This window comes from Astatotilapia calliptera, chromosome 13, assembly GCF_964374335.1.
Source record: "Astatotilapia calliptera chromosome 13, fAstCal68.1, whole genome shotgun sequence".
Lineage (NCBI taxonomy): Eukaryota > Metazoa > Chordata > Actinopteri > Cichliformes > Cichlidae > Astatotilapia > Astatotilapia calliptera.
The window spans coordinates 8,981,198-8,996,910 of record NC_137434.1 but is presented as its reverse complement, the minus strand read 5'-3'; the positions used below and the strand labels follow the sequence as shown (position 1 = coordinate 8,996,910).

The 15,713-nt window shown below is 42.0% G+C and overlaps 1 protein-coding gene across 18 annotated transcripts in view; it reads left to right on the top strand.

Annotated features, from left to right (window-relative positions):
* Window positions 1-15,713, top strand: part of ablim1a (actin binding LIM protein 1a) — a 41,288-nt gene that overhangs the window by 926 nt on the left and 24,649 nt on the right. For 13 of the 18 annotated variants that reach the window (XR_013901058.1, XR_013901056.1, XR_013901057.1 and 10 more), the window contains exon 1: window positions 10,755-11,041. The exons of 1 other annotated variant lie outside the window; for it this stretch is intronic. Coding sequence is in view for 14 of the 17 variants with exons in the window: in XM_080288062.1 (XP_080144188.1) it covers window positions 10,765-11,041 (277 nt within the window). In the remaining 3 variants the exon portion in view is untranslated. Of the gene's footprint in view, window positions 1-4,929; window positions 5,160-6,701; window positions 7,073-10,754; window positions 11,042-15,713 lie in introns of those variants that run through there. 4 more of the 18 variants (XM_080288064.1, XM_080288059.1, XM_080288067.1 and 1 more) reach the window with 4 other exon arrangements.

The following is a 15,713-nucleotide window of genomic DNA, read 5'->3' as shown; positions in this document are numbered from 1 at the left end:
GACCAGAGCTGAATAAAAAGCTAAACATGGCATCAGGGTTATCATATTAAATCTGTAGTTTGGTTCATTATGATCAGTCTGATCCATTTAGTGGGTAAAACAGCATCGTTTTTTGTTTTTTTTTCTAAAGAAGCTGACTATTCAGCAGATATCTCCCCTCCAGACTCTATATGACAGAGCCTTGTATAGCAAGAAGGCTTTGAACTCCCTCCCATTACCGATGTGGACTACTGTATCTGCTGGTGGAGATCGATGAAGCTAAGAGCCCACTGCTTAAAAAGTGCCCCTGTGGTACATAGATGTGATTAGCACACTTAAGCTCCTGCAAACAGCCAATCACCATTCCTGGGAATTAATTGCATCCTACATCCTATGGTTGTATATGCCAGTCATCTCCGTGCTGTTTAGACAAACATGAGGTTACTAATATGTGGATAAATCAGGCACAAACAAGAGCTTTTTCATCAATATGTCACATCAAGTCATCTGACATTACATGTTTGATAGTATAAAACAATACACACGATTATTCTTTTGTTGTAACAATCTTTCTTGGCAAAAAATCCTGATACCCCTGGAAAGCCTGTTTATTTCTCCTTAAATGCTTCCAATTTATAAGGAAAATGCATTTGTGGGTTGAAACAGCAGAGTTGATGTAAAATTTGCCACTTTGTCAGTGGCAAACAGCTTATTCTCCTTTTGACTCTTGCACATGCGAGCTTGGACCCTGGTAGAGCGGTCAGTTGTTGTCTGCTCCAAACAGGCCATGTTTGATAGATCTGGTTAGGGCTTGCGTCATCTGCAAAGCTAAGTTGCAGCAGGTGAGCCCTGGTACCATTTCCAAATGGAAGGCCAAGTACTGTATGATGGTGATGACGAGATTCTGCAACCAGTGGACAATACCATATTTCTAGAGAACTCTATCCTCCAAGATTATAATGCACATCACACAAAGCGGGGTTTATAAGAGACCACGACCAGAATTTGGGAGTTGAAAATGAAGTGGCCACTGAACACTTGTTTGATCAGCATAGGCGTGCTGTTCATGTCAGAGTGACCAACACAACCACACTGGCTGACTTGTGACAAAAGCCGGTTGAAAAATAAGACACCATCCCACAGGACTGTGTGACCAGCCATGAGGAGGTGATGCCAGGCTGTTGTGGCTCTGCATGGTTCCTCAACATGCTGCAGAGGGCTCTGTTTGTTAGATGAATAAATTGTTAAATGGTGGGTTTGTCTTGTTTCTTCAGACTTCAATCATCCAATCCAATAAACGATACCAAACAAGAGTCAATGGCAGACATCTGTTTGGCAAATTTTTAATGGGTGCTGCCCAAATGCATTTTTCTTACAAATGTGGCAACATTTAAGGAAAACTAAATAGAATTATTGCCAAGAAGTCTTATCACAGCAAAAAAAAACAAAACACCGACAAACCACAAATTTCTTTACTTTGTAACAAGTTTGTATCAAATCACGTGACATGCCATTATTGGTATGGTTAGCTATCATAATATGATTGCGTTCTTTTTCTTTACTTTGTAGAGAATCTGCACGTATGTTTCAATATCTTGAGGCCTATCAGAATATATTTCCACAGATTTTTTTGCCATATTTTAAGTGTTATCTAATTTTTCAGAAAACTATTTGCAACTATTTTGCTAAACGCTTTCAGCAAAGTCACTTTTCAAGCAAAAAGCTAAAAATTTCCAGTTTCTCAGTTGTGAGAATTTGTTACTTTTCATGTCTTATGACACAATATATATAGAGTAATTTTAACAGTATTTTTAAAAATCTAATCTGCAATACTGTAACAGCTGCTTGCAGTTCCCTATTGTGTGTAATTTAAACTAATGACCACTCTCCTTCGAGATTTATGTTCGAGATGTCAGTACGAAGTGTCTAATGGTCTGCCCGGTTCATGTTTTAGACCTCTAGTGGTGTCATTATCAATATTTCACTGTATACAGGAAAGAACTGAAGCACGTTTGGTGATTGATTTTCATCCAAGAGCAAAAAGGAAGTTTAAAATCATCACAAATTACTACACTTTCTCCTGCCAGTGTCCCTTTATGGTCACGGGCCTCTCCTTCAGTGGTCCAGAGAGTATAAGCTATTATTGTGCTCTCAGCCTTGAAGTCGCCCACCCCGTTATCAGCACAAGGCCATCGGCTTTTACCTCAGTAGTAGCGATGCCCTTCCATTAGTCACCCCACCTTAACCCTCGCGGGCGTGCTGCTCTCTCTGGGCTTTTGAGTCTCATCGTATTTCCTGTCCTCTCTTTTGCTTTTGTCTAGAATCTCTTAACTCAATTTTTATTTATTTTTCATAAAACCATTATCCTGGTCAGTCGTACCTATGAGCTGCTCTGTGTGCGTCTGCTATTAATGGCCATTGAGCAGTTCAGCCAGAGCAAATGGGGCTTAAGTGCATTGTTCAAGGTCACATTGTGGTGGTATTTGAGAGATGAGCATATCAAATTTCTCCACCGACAGTACATTATTGGAAAAATCAAGTAAAAAAAGAAACGAACTAGCAGCTATGCTACTTAGCATAATCACTTTTTTGTGCTGGATATTTGCTGTCAGTTCTTTGCTACTTTACAACATGTTGGACTATTGAGCTTTAATATGTGGGGCTATGATGTTTTCAGCTACACCCCGGGTGTCGTATAGGCTGGCATTTTATATGTGGTTTCCTGCTTTGTAGAGCTTTAAATTGTGTTGAAAATATCCTTCATATGTGCTTTTTTCCTAAAGAATTTTTCAGTTGGATGTAATTAAATGTCTAATTACACCCACCAAGCAGATTAAATGATCGTTTTAGTTAGTATGTTAGCGGGATTTGTGAAAAAGTTATGGATGTATTTAACTGTGGAAACGTTTTGGCCACCCCTCATTTCTTCATATTTTGCTTCTAAGGAGCCAGACTGTCCTCTCACTTTTTCAAAGTGGTCTTGAGTAATAGTTCTCCAGACTTTCTCAGGAAACCAATGTCCAAAGAAAGTTTTTCTTTAGACACTGAGTGTGTTTTCACTCAGTCCTTGTACCTGAACATTTTCAGACAAATGTGTTTTTAAAAAAATTTTTTTATTAAACCTCTTAAAACTTTAATTCAATTCATTTCAGTTCAGTTTTATTTATATAGCGCCAAATCACAGCAACAGTCACCTCAAGACGCTTTGTATTGACCCTAGAATATAAAGCAGTTATTAACACTGACCTGTGAATCATCCAGGCATAAAAGATGCACTTAACTTATGGCAAAGATTCAATGTTGTTTCTACACATAACAGAAAACTTGCTGAATCTATGAAAAATGCTACAGCGAATGATATTAGCTGAAAAAAAGTATTGTTTCCGTAAAAAAAATTTGAGGCAGCTGGACAAATGGAGCATAAAAGAAGAAATGGTAGGCCTACAAAGCTATCTACGACCGATGAAGAGTATCAGAAAAAATCCAGCAAAAAGCTGACGCAGGACCAGAGACATACATCTGGCCCTTCAGCTGATTAATCTGCTGCCTCAACAGAAATGATCTCAGTTGAATTGTCACGGCCAAAAAGCCATTTTAAAGAAAGGGAAACAGGGAGAAAAGCCTGAGGTGTGCCAAATATGCAAAAGCTGCACTGGAAATTAGTGGCAACAGGTCAAATTTGAACATTTTTGGTTCAAATCATTGTTACATCATATGTACAGATGTTGGGAGTGAGGTACAGCAACGAGTCTCTAAAACACAGGGGAGGTTATATCATGTTTGGGGCTACATTCCAGCCAGTGGTGTTGGGGATTTTGTCAAAATTTGATGGAATTATGAAAGCAGAAAAATAACATTTTGATTTTGATCCACCATACCATGGAAACTGTCTGATCCATCATAAACAAAGTGCCAATGCAGTAAAAGCGTACCTGGATAGAAACACAGTGGAACACTATCAGTCATGGACTGGCCTCCAGTCACGTAATCCTGAAGATTACTTAAATAAATTAGAAGAATGCTTCCTAAAAAAAGTATTCTTTGCCTTCAGTAAACATGTAGCAATAATTTTGAGTAAAATGCAACTGAAATCAAAATCAAAGCTTTTTTATTTAAATCAATCAATCAAATAAAATTAATCATTGAGGAAAATGTGCCTGGTATAAACCAATCAAGTAAATTTAATTTGACCAGATTCCATTAAATATAACATTTTACAGTCTACTTATGTAACAAAATTATTTTTTGTAGTGTAAGTGAGTTCAGGCTGTGTGAGAACAAAGGAGATCATATTTCAAGCTCTTTAAAATTGTACCAATTCTTTGTTTTTCTCATTTACTTTATTTCCATATATGCGTACACATGTTTCAATAAATCACCGCACTTTTCCCCCATTTTCCTAGCAAAGGCATGGTGTTAAGGGAAGTTTCGCCCATGCCTGAGGTAATGTTTTTGTTCTTTCATCACTATCACTGTGAAGAAATGCCGTCCTGTTTTCCAAAGTATTTTTGTAACTTGCAAACTCAGTTGTACGTTTTATTACATGCTGTTTATGTGCATGTGCACTAATGAAAGTCACAAGAATTTTGTGGGCCTGAAAAATTATAGGTAACTTAATTTGTCCTGAAAGTAATTTCATTATGCAGGACTTCAAGTTACTATGAACAAAGAAAGTGTGCCTCATAAACCTTAGTGCATCTGTGATTTTCCTCCACTTCCTGCTTTGCCCCGCCCTTTCCTTGACCAGTTTGCACATCCTGCACAGCGTACCTGTCTCAGTGCAGTGTTATCTTGATGATCAGTGGTGGATGAAAAAGGAGGCACGGCTCCGTTCTGCAGTAACCCAATCTGATGTCTCCTTCTCATCCGACCATCGGAGAGGGCTGCTCACGCTGCAACGGCACGACCCTCTGCCTCAGCACTTTTCTCTCTCCCAGTGTGTTTGTGTGTTTATGTACTGTACGTGCGAATTCCGAGGGTCGGCGTGCGCGCGCATGCATGTGTCCTGGCAAAAGCCTGAATAATTGATGAGCAGTGGAAGGAGTGAAAGCACTGCCGGACGGGACGGTGTGTGTGGGAGTGTGTAGAGATGGGGGAGAGGAATACAGTGAGGCAGCAGCCTGGCTACGATGGGCTCTGCAACTACGCCCAAAAAATCACCTCCTGTTTCGGACTAGATGGTAAGAGAGGGGGGGTGTTTGTTATGCGTTGATAAGGATGGAGAAACAGCAGAGGCTGTGCGAATGTGTGTGATGCATTTTATGTGCTCTACTGATTTTCAGCTGCGCAGGGACAGCAGTCTTGTTTTTCTAAGCGTGTTGAGTTGTGAGTGTGTGGGTAGTTGTGGCAAACATACCACAGACTGGATGACGATTGGAGGGCAGTGCCACATTGCAGCAGAGTACTATGTCCTCAGCTACTCTCAGGTACATGTGTCCTCGTGTGTGGGTGTAAGACTGTACATGTTCTTTCACTGTCACACTTTTATTTTTGCTTGTAATGAAAGTCTAACTGCCTGAGTGAAGGTGTGGTTGCAAGAAGACTCCAGAGGAAGTAAAATTAGATAAGTACCTGATGGTAATAGCACTATACGCAGCCAGTCTACCTCCAGATATCCTGTCTGTGCACCCTCTCAGACAAAGAGGAAATTCATTAAATTTGAAGTGCAGGCCAAGCCGGGCATCTCCAGACTAAAAGGAAATTTTGTGCTTTGTCACTGTCTGCTATGCTTTTCATCAAGTGTGCGCTACTCTGGTTTAATTCTTTCGTGACATGTTTCATTTACTCTTATCTGCTTGATAGAATTAAGATGTCAGGAGGGAGTTTTCTGTTTTATTGCACTTAGTTGATATTATGTTGAAATATGTTTGGTGACTACGTAGCAATTTCCTAGCAACTCTGTGTCAACAAAACTATCATATTTTCAGTTGGTTTAAAGCATTAGTGGGTTATTGTCAGTGGATTTTACCTCATGAAAAACTTAGATTTCCAAGGAATGTGAATGGATTCTTGGCTGGAGGAAATGAGCCAAGAATGAATGACATTGTGCAAGTCTTTGCAGAAGCAAATTTAACTCAAACCCAGAACATGTGTTCTTACTGCGTTGCAACTTAGCAAAATCCTATTGATGTAGCCGTCAATTTCAATGGTAATGGAGGGATAACTTGTCTGCATTTCAAGTTTAACACTAATGTATTCACAGGATCTTTAGATGTTATTGATCCTGCTGATGAGGAACAGTGAATTTGTGCGTTTTTGCCTGCTGGAACGACCTTGCTGGTTGTTGACCTTGTAAGGGACTGGCAGACTCCCAAGGCAATCCAACCTTGAAAGAATGCTTTGGGTCAGTGTAATGCTCTACAATGATCCATTTGTTCTTTCTGTGTGTGAACCTAACTTAATGTAAGATTAAAAAAAGGACCTTGTTATTTAGCAGCGTAATTGAACTTAAAACGTAAAGACAAATCAAACCCCACCCAGAAGATAATCGTGGCTCGACGTCAGCCTTAAGCAGCTTAAGGCACCAAGCTGGTTGGGCTGAAGACACTCATACTGTAAGCTTGTCTCCTTACGTCTTACTCTACGCTACCTAAAGCCACCTGAAAAGTGATGGATGGAGGGACCCTAACCAAAGGCGGTTCATCGGCTCTTGAAACCGGGCCAAGGTTTAACGATGCGTTCTTTTGAATTTACCCTTCAAGCTTCCTTTGTTTCGCTTCTGTGCCTCTGTGAACACCCCTCACCCCCGATGTCCAAGGCTGAAAGTATTTCAGAGCGAGTCTGAGTCCAACACTGGCTGACGTCTACCTGCAGTGCTTCGCCCTTCTCTGTGGGACGGTCGAAGGAGAGCAGGGCACCATGCCTACTGTGCCCAACCTCAACAGCCTGAGCAAACTGTGCAGCTCCAGCCGCAGCCAAAGTGTCAACCGCGTCCGAGTAAAACGCAAGAGCTCGGTAAAACGTATGTCCATCATCGAGGATGGACATGTGGCGGAAGTCCTGTACCTGATTCCTAAACAGTACATGGAGCAGCTCCCGTACCTCAACCCTAATGACTATTATCTAAGCGAGAGGCTGAACGATGTCGCTACAGGTAGGACAGGTTAAAACATATGGATCAGCGTTTATTAACTCAGCTTCTGTTATAGGCTTTTTATTGTCCAAATAATAAAAACTAACTGTAGTGATATTACCTTACCTCCGTGCGAGCAATAAAACATTCACAATAACATGCAAAAAATAGACTGTGCATCTAGTCTAAGACACTTTTAGCTGAAGTTACATTAGAGTTTATAATTTTTCTTCCTGCTAGCGGCCCTTTTTTTAGCAGTTGTTTTATACAACAAAAGACTCTTATTTTAGCCCTCTATTGCAGTCTGGCTGCTCTGTTTGTGAGTAGGTGTCTCGAAGTGAATTGATTAGTTGTTGCTCAGAGATCACTTTGTTCTAATTGGATGACAGCGTGTGACTACACCTCTTGTGGATTTCCACATCTGACCTGTGTTTCTTTGTGCGAGCCTCACTTGCATGAGTTATCCAATGATTACACTGAAAAAGTCTCACAGAAAACATAAAAAAAACGTTAGAAAATTCATCACCCTCCTCTTTATACTTATATAATTCAAAGCCATATGCGAGGGCAATTTTGCTGAATTTTGCCAAGCCAACGGTACAACAGTACATGAGGAAGTGACATGGTGGCTTACATCAGGATTAGAACATGGGCATTAATACAGATTGAGATTTCCAGACCTTATGCATTCTCTGACTGCATGCCAGGCAAAGTAGTAAAAAACATCATTGCTTGGCACTGAGTTGTCCTTAAAATAAATACTTGCAAACCACATGGCAGCAAGTTCCTTCTAATGCTGGTGTCTAAAAGTGATTTTGAGCTTCCAGCTTTAAGGAAGGTGGTTTCAGATAAAAGTTCACAGAGGTTAGCTGTCAGCTAAGATCAATCAGAGACAGTGACATTCAATAAGTGCTTATATGCAGTAATATATATGCATTTTTTTTGGGGAGACTGGATAAATTCTATGATTTTCATAAGACTAGATGTTTGTAAAAAGCACTCAGAAATGAACAAATAGTCATCCTCTTATTCAGCCATAACCACTCCCGAAGCCTATTGTTGCCTATGATTGCTGAACCCAACACAAGCTCTGTGTTCCCACACCATAAACCCTCCTGCATTATTCCACTTGATGATTGTTTGTTTGAATGTGAGTGGCACTAAGCCTGCTCTCCAAGTGCTGTTATCCAGGGGTCAACAAATATTTCATCGATTCCTCAAAGAAACATGAAAACAAGTTAAGCCCCGTGTGGGTTGTGGGTAAAAAACAAAAAAGGGGGAAAGAAAAGTGGTTTTTATGTTTGGGTAAATTGTTAAAACATTTCTCAAAAAATGCCAATGAAGTTGTTTGTTGGAAAAATATAGTTCTGTGTGTTCAGGGTGGCTACATAACAGTAATGTTAATCTGGAATGGGTGAAATACGCTTTAACGAAGTGCGCCAGGTTGCACAGGGTTGGTGTTCAAAAAGTTCTCACTGTTTTGTAACCTGTTTTAAAATAGAAGCCGGTGAAGTGCCTGTCATTATCCGGCGAGAGAGAGTTAATTAAGTCTGTCTGTGCTCTAAAAGAGTTTAAGAGTGCATCCTAGTTATTTGTTTTCTCTGTCAAGTTTATAAAAATCTAGAAATCATCCTCCAGTCCACAGAGTGTCTCAAAATGCATATTTAAAAAAATGTTTTTTCATGCATTTATGTGTATGTGCAATGTGTGTCTCTGGTGTCTTGCAACCATAATTATAAAGCCGGAGATAACTGTGCAGCCTGTCTTCACTGTTTTTTACTCCACGTGTGATGTTTTCTTTTTTGCAACATAATCATTTTTGCCAGTTTGGCTGTGGTCTGAACCCATAAGACAAATTACTATGAAATGCTCGTATCAGATGATAACAGTACTTAACCTGCTAATTTACAGGCTTGTTATTAATTGACAGTCAAACATGGATCATCCATAGTTGCGCCAAATACAGCAGAAACCTTTCATCCGTGGATAATAGGCTTTGCTCCTCAGGAATTGCTCCTGGCAAGCCTATTGTACCAGGATTGTCCTGCAGCTCCTACAGAGATTATTAAAAGAGTCAAGATGATAATAGGTCCACTACAGCAGGAGCAGTAACAGGATGTTTTTGTGCTGCATTTAGCAGTTAGTAGGTGGACTGCAAACCTCGTAGTGTTCTTTTAGTTTTTACTGGATTTTATTTTTGTTTTAATGATCATACACTTATAACATATTTCCCTTTCTTTACAATAAAAAAGGGTGGAGTGCTCGGAGTAACGTCCGGCAACTATTTATACCATTTGCCTCCCTGGCATGTCGCCCATTTGTTTGATGAGGAGAAAACGCCCCGTGGAAACTGTGGTACGATGATTGGTTTCCAGAAGGTGGCACAGTTTACACTGCAGTAGGCGAATGCATTCTGCATGCATAATAAGCTGCCTGCATTAGGATTTACAGTGGCAGTGCTGATGAAAAACTGTTCCTCGCACATAGCCATAGGAATACGGATTGATCAGTAACCAAATTTGGTCCCTAATTTCTGCTGAGTTACTTTTGGAGTCATAATCTTTCCACGCTGTTGTTTCTAGAAACACTGGACTGGCACCTTGGGCATCAGCAGAACTTTTTAAATTCTCCGTAGAGCAAATAAGAAACTTTATTAATGCATTATACCCTAGTTTGTCAGCTCTGAGTGAAATTGTATTCCAAAATAATTCCATATATTTGATGCGGTTTCTTTTTAGTACAACAAAACGTGTCACTTCAGTTACATAACACACGTGCATACATTTTTTTCTTGTTTTTGCATGTTGTCGCATCTCTAGCAGATGGGAGTCTTGTTTATTTTGCAGGGTTTTTTTTATTTTTTTATCACAGAGGTGCCACTTCATTCATAGAGTCATTTTTTTCATATGGTTACTTAAGCGACAGATGATATAAGAGCCGGTATGTTCATCTAGCTAGAACATGCTCTCCTGTGCTCTGTGTAATTGGATTCCAGGGGACTGGAGCTCCGAAGATATTAATACAGCGCTCGTGTTCGCGATCACAGGAAGTTTAACCTTCAACCTTAGATGGCCCGTTTTGGTCTTTGCATTGCTGCCCTCATGATCACTGAGATTTTTAGCAGTTAAGGCTCTCACTCTAATTAAGGTTGGCTTTACTGGTCCAAAAACATACTTCCAAAGAAGTCAGCCTTTTACTTAGTTGCTTTTAAAGTAGTTGTGCTCTGCTTTTTTTTAATACATCGGTCAAATACTGAAAGTTTTCAGTGAGCCACTCTTTTAGCACAGCAGGCTAATTGCCTTACTGTAAAAAGCCATTGATCACCACCTGCTGCCCTGTTGTACTGAAACACAGTCTTTGCTGAAGTGTCTGTTGTACAGCACAGTGATAAGGGGGTGCTTTTTCAGAATAATTCAATGTTGAACTTCTTACTTGTGGAATAGATTTATTTGCATTTCAGAATATTGATAAATCGCAGTACACCACCCACTTTGGAATGGAGGACAGTTAGAAATAAGGTTTTGAAACTGGAAAAAAGAAGAAAAAATCTGTGTCATTACATGTGAGCAGGTGTGGGGATTTTTTTTGGGGGGGGGGGTTACTGTTTTGGTCACACAGAGGCATCAGCAGCCACCTGGTTGCTGCAATGAGGAGGCGGCTGACACAACAGAGAGGCTGAGAGAGGGAGCAATAGGGGAAGAGGAGGGAGGAGGATGTGTGGAGGGGGGGGGAAAGGAGGAGGAGAGGGATGGGAGGAAAACAGGCAGTCGGGAGGCAAACCCCACGCTGTAGCTGTTTTTGAGAGGAGCGCTAAGCAGCGCCCACACCTCTCTCTCTCTCCCTCTCTCTGGTGCTTTGGCTTTCTTTTTTGTGCTCCAGTCTTGACTAAAATAAGGGATCTAGCAGCTCGGGTGTTTCTGGTGATTGATCTTCAGAGCCTTTTCTGGTGCGGATATACCTGGATTCCAATGGTCATGGTCAAAGAAAAAGGTATTCCAGCGGTCATGACTGTGTGTGTGTGAGGTTGTCATGAGTGTGTTATTACGGGATTTGTTTTGCCTGTCGTGCTGTTGACTGTCTGCAGACCGTATAGACGTGCAGTATGTCCATTTGGCTTTAAACTCCTGTGTCTGGCTGAATTCGATTTGACTGGACTAAATTTCTGATTTCCGATTTGATTATTTTTAGAGATTTAGACATATGATGTGGTAATATGGGGGTGGTTTTCTCTATGTGGGTGTGTGTTGCTTGGAAGAAGTATGACTAACAGCTCAGTCTAAATGTGCATCTCTAGCACATCAACATGTTCCCTCAGAGAAGCAGACTTGAACATGCTACGCCCTTGTCGATATTCTCTAGCTGCTGCTGCTGCTGCCTGGGTTGGAGTCTGCTTAATTTGGCTGCATCAGGCTTTATGTAAATGTACAGCATCTGGCTTGTCATATAGGAGCTTGTCAATTAAAACCTTCAGGGTCATAGTTCTGGGATTAAACAGTTCATCTTTATAAAGAGGCTAAATAGTGAGGTAACGTAGAGACGAAAAGTGGAGCACTAGTGTAGGGAGGCACACTGCGCAGAGCTGTGGACCTGCACTCTGTCTCTCCCTCGCTCTCTCTCTCTCTGTCTGCAGCCGTTGCCATGGTGACCATCTAAAAGGTACACTCCATTGTTGTCAGCTGTGGCCCCATTCATAGTGTCCTGTTGAAAGAAAAAGATGATTGTTTCCACCTATTACTGAGGTCGCCCGGCTGTGTGGGCAGAACGAAGCGAAGTCAGGGGTTGTCGTTTAGAGATATTAACATTCCCTGCAATTTGCCGGGGCATGCGCTCGTGAGGTTGACCGTTGTCAGCATGACTCAAGGCGAGCAGCAGCGAAGACAGCTTTCTAGAGTAAAGAAAATCTCCTGTTTAAAAATATTTAGAGGAGCGGTGAAAGCTCTGCCAAGGAGCAGATGACTAACTGAACTCAAACTGGAGTAGCTTTTGTACCGGGAACGAGTCTGTGACTTTCAAACGCAGTGTATATCCATCACACTTCATCACTATACTATACAAAACAAGGTGTTACACTTTAAACCTAATGGACTGGATGTTAAGATCATAGTAATAAGTCACTGAGGCATGTCTCCAGTTGTGCAGTGCATGCTTGTGTAGCCAAACATAGTTCATCATAATTCTGTCTTTTTCCTGAAAATATTTCTACCACCAAAAAAAAAAAAACATGTGCAAAGACTTTTTCTTTTTTTTGGTCAGATGTGAGTATGCATCTGACAGCACATTCGTGGCTGGAGGCGGTGTCCAGCTCTGGAGCTGTTTCCCTTCATGTGGATTTGACTGGGCCACGAGTAAAACGGCTCTCACCACCAAGTCCCCGTGCTGGCAGAACATCCGTAACCTCTGGCTGCCACGTTTTCATCTCCCTTCTGAAAGTTTTTCCATAGACTTAACTCACTACCTTCCTGTTCCATTGTGGGCTTTGTCGGTGACAGAAAGCTTGTCCAGGGTCCTCTAGTTTTTCATTCCTCTTAAGAGGAAGCTATCGGAATGTTTTTGCAACCCAAGCTTTCATCGTGTATTCTCCCGGGATCTCATAAAACAACCTGTCTGAGGCCAGGTGGGCTCGGTACCATCAGGACGCACAGCTGAGCCAATACTGAATTGCACTGTATGCTCAGAAAGATGAATCACAATCAAGGGATTGCAGTGTTAGCGTTTTGTCTGCTTGCAGGCGGCTGCCCTATTTTCAAAGCCAAAAATACCCTTGAAATAGTTTGTAATTTATTGGGTCCATGTGTACCTTAGATAGTCTGAGCTTGAGTTACACGTGCCTGAGATTTGTGTACATTTATAGGCCGAGCTGATTCTTTTACCCTCATCCTCATGCTTCCTGTGCCAAATTGCGTCGGAAGCCCGGCTGACCGTAGCCATCAACACATGTATGTCACCTGGCTCATGAAACGCCAACTCCCACCACTCTTTCTTACACAGTGTGAAGATTTCCTCTTGACATGAAAGTCTAATGTCATGTGCCTTTGTGGCTGCCTCTAGTGATTTTGCAGAGTGCTGCTTCTGCTGCAGACAACTGCAGTGGTGCCTCATCTTTGAAGCTTGCCAGTGTCTAGCCCCTGAAAGAGGAGCTAAACCCTTTCGCAGACATGAGTGCAGCACAGGCTCTCACAGACACTCGCTGTTTGTACAGCTGGCACACAAGACTAGAATACACAGATGAGATAAGTGGTCAGCCAGGAAGAGATGGCCACTGACCCAAAATATACACGCTGAAACAACACGAGTGACGTGGGTGAGAGTCACATGAAAGAATGCAGAGTGTAGTCATATATTCTGCCAGTCAACAAACATCCTCCCTGCCAGGCATCAATCAGTGTGATTATCCCAGGAAACACGACAGGAGTGCGGGGCCTTCGTGGGCTGTCATTGAGAGGCAAAGACCCAAAGTCATCATCAGATTCACAATCACGAGGGTCTTTGAAGTTTATAAAGCCTCCATTGTCTACTTCTTGATAAGCAACTGTGCTCCGAGTCTCTCTCTATTATAATTGTGTACCTGCTCAACAACAAATGATCTGCAATGAACTGCACTGTGGCGTTCAACCACAGAGTGCAGATCATTATTTCAAGCTCAGGTCCCTGAGGATTAGTTATTAAAGGTTTAAAGAGGGGGTCTGGTGGAGGCCGATAGGACTCCCCCCTCTGCAATTTGTGCCCTGCGTTTGAAGTGCTTTGTCTGGGGTGCTGATGGCGGGGCAGAGGGGTGTGGAGGTGCTGGATACCACCATACATATTCATGGAGGGGAGGGTTAAGAGCTCCTTGTTATGTCTGAGCGATAAAGAGCCCCACATGCCCTTCCCCCAAACAGGCACACGTCCCACAGCACATTGGCATATTTTGTGCCTTTGATGTTAATCTTGGGTCAGACCCCCCTCCCAGAATATTCCATCCAAAACCGGTTGTACTCGGTGGCACTATGTGTGTGTTTTTGTTGCCTATGAAGATCTGGGGACTCAAGTACTGGCATGGGCACAAGGAGTGGAGATGACTGCCTTTGCCCTCCCCCCCCCCTTGGTGTGTCCCTCTGTCTAGTGTATGATACTCTACAAACGCACACACTTTCCCTTATGGCTGCTGTTTGTCTCTACTGGAAACTCTTGTGTCTGCGAGTCTTACAGTAACAAAGGGAGAGGGAGCGACTGAATATTCTATTAGATCTTTTCATCTCGCTCTCTCATCTATTGTTTAATTCAATTCCCCCTCTCCCAGCGCATTTCCAAAGTTCTACTATGGTTTTGCATACCTCGGGGTCTATGAAGGCAGGAAATGAAAGCAACAAAGTCTGAAGCTTCTTCAGCAAATCCTACGCTCTCTGTCAACAGCCCCGCTCCATTATTATTAGCCAGTGAGGCCGAGGCACGTGTTACAGAAAAACATCTGTCCTCGGGGGATTCATGAGGACCTTTCTCACTTCCCTCCTGAGTATAATCTTCAGGCTTTATTACTGCCAACACAGCTAGACTTAGCTTAAATGGGCTGGGGTGGGGGTTGAATATAGAGAGAGCAGCCCCCTTTTCTCTGGGCCTGGCTTTGGGATGCTCTGCTGGTTATTGTTCCCTCACTACTGTGTGTGTGTGTGTGTGTGTGTGTGTGTGTGTGTGTGTGTGTGTGTGTGTGTGTGTGTGTGTGTGTGTGTGTGCGTGCATGCGTTCATTGTGTGCTTAGGCTAATATCAGTCACTTCATCCTCTGGTGATGAGGCAGGACAGCTCACCCTGTCAGCATAGCCAACACATCCAGCCCAGAATGAGGAATGTGATCAGGAGTTGGAAAAATTGTACTACTATATATTTTACAGTAAGTTGCTCTGTGCTGAGGTTGCTTCATGTACTGCATACTTACTTATTTATAGCATTATATGATATATATTCTGGCAAACCGAGCAGCATCTTGCTCCTGTCCCATGAACCTCTAAAGACTCAATAATGGATCTGTTAAAATGCCAAGATGCTGAAGTAAAAGTGCTTGAACTCATGCTTTTATAGACGTGGAGTTATGAATGTATACAGGACTGCTAAATGTTTGAAAGAAGCCCCTCAGAAAGGCGCTTTATGTCCGGACAAATCCTGTAAATGAGCCAATCTGTAGCATTTCATATAATTTAGCAGCCTTTTTTGTGCAGGGTTCTTAAGTTTTAATGAAATGCCATGTAGAGTACCCGTCTCAGCTTCATTTTTTCCTAACCCCCTCTGTGCAGCCACTAGTCAGGCAAAGGCAGTACTTTACAGAGCGGGGCAGAGGCGGGGCAAAGTTGGAAAAACACAGCGCTTATGGATTCCCATCCAAACCTCAGCGTTTAGATCCTCTGTGCATGGGATTCAAACATCTGTCTTGGATTTCTGTCAACCTGTTATGACGTTAGCAGTGTTGACTTTTCCGTGCCGGGCTGTCTCCCACTGACAACGCAACACTATGAAGCGTTAAAAATAGAAACTGGCATCAAATCAAAATATCTACTTTAAAGCTGCTCTGTTGAATATTTTTATCACCACGCTGGTTCAATGCCTGTGTAATGTGAAAGGTCTAACTTGTATTAACATATTCAAAGAATTATCACCACCCGTAATCGTTTTAGGCAATAAGTACAGCCCCA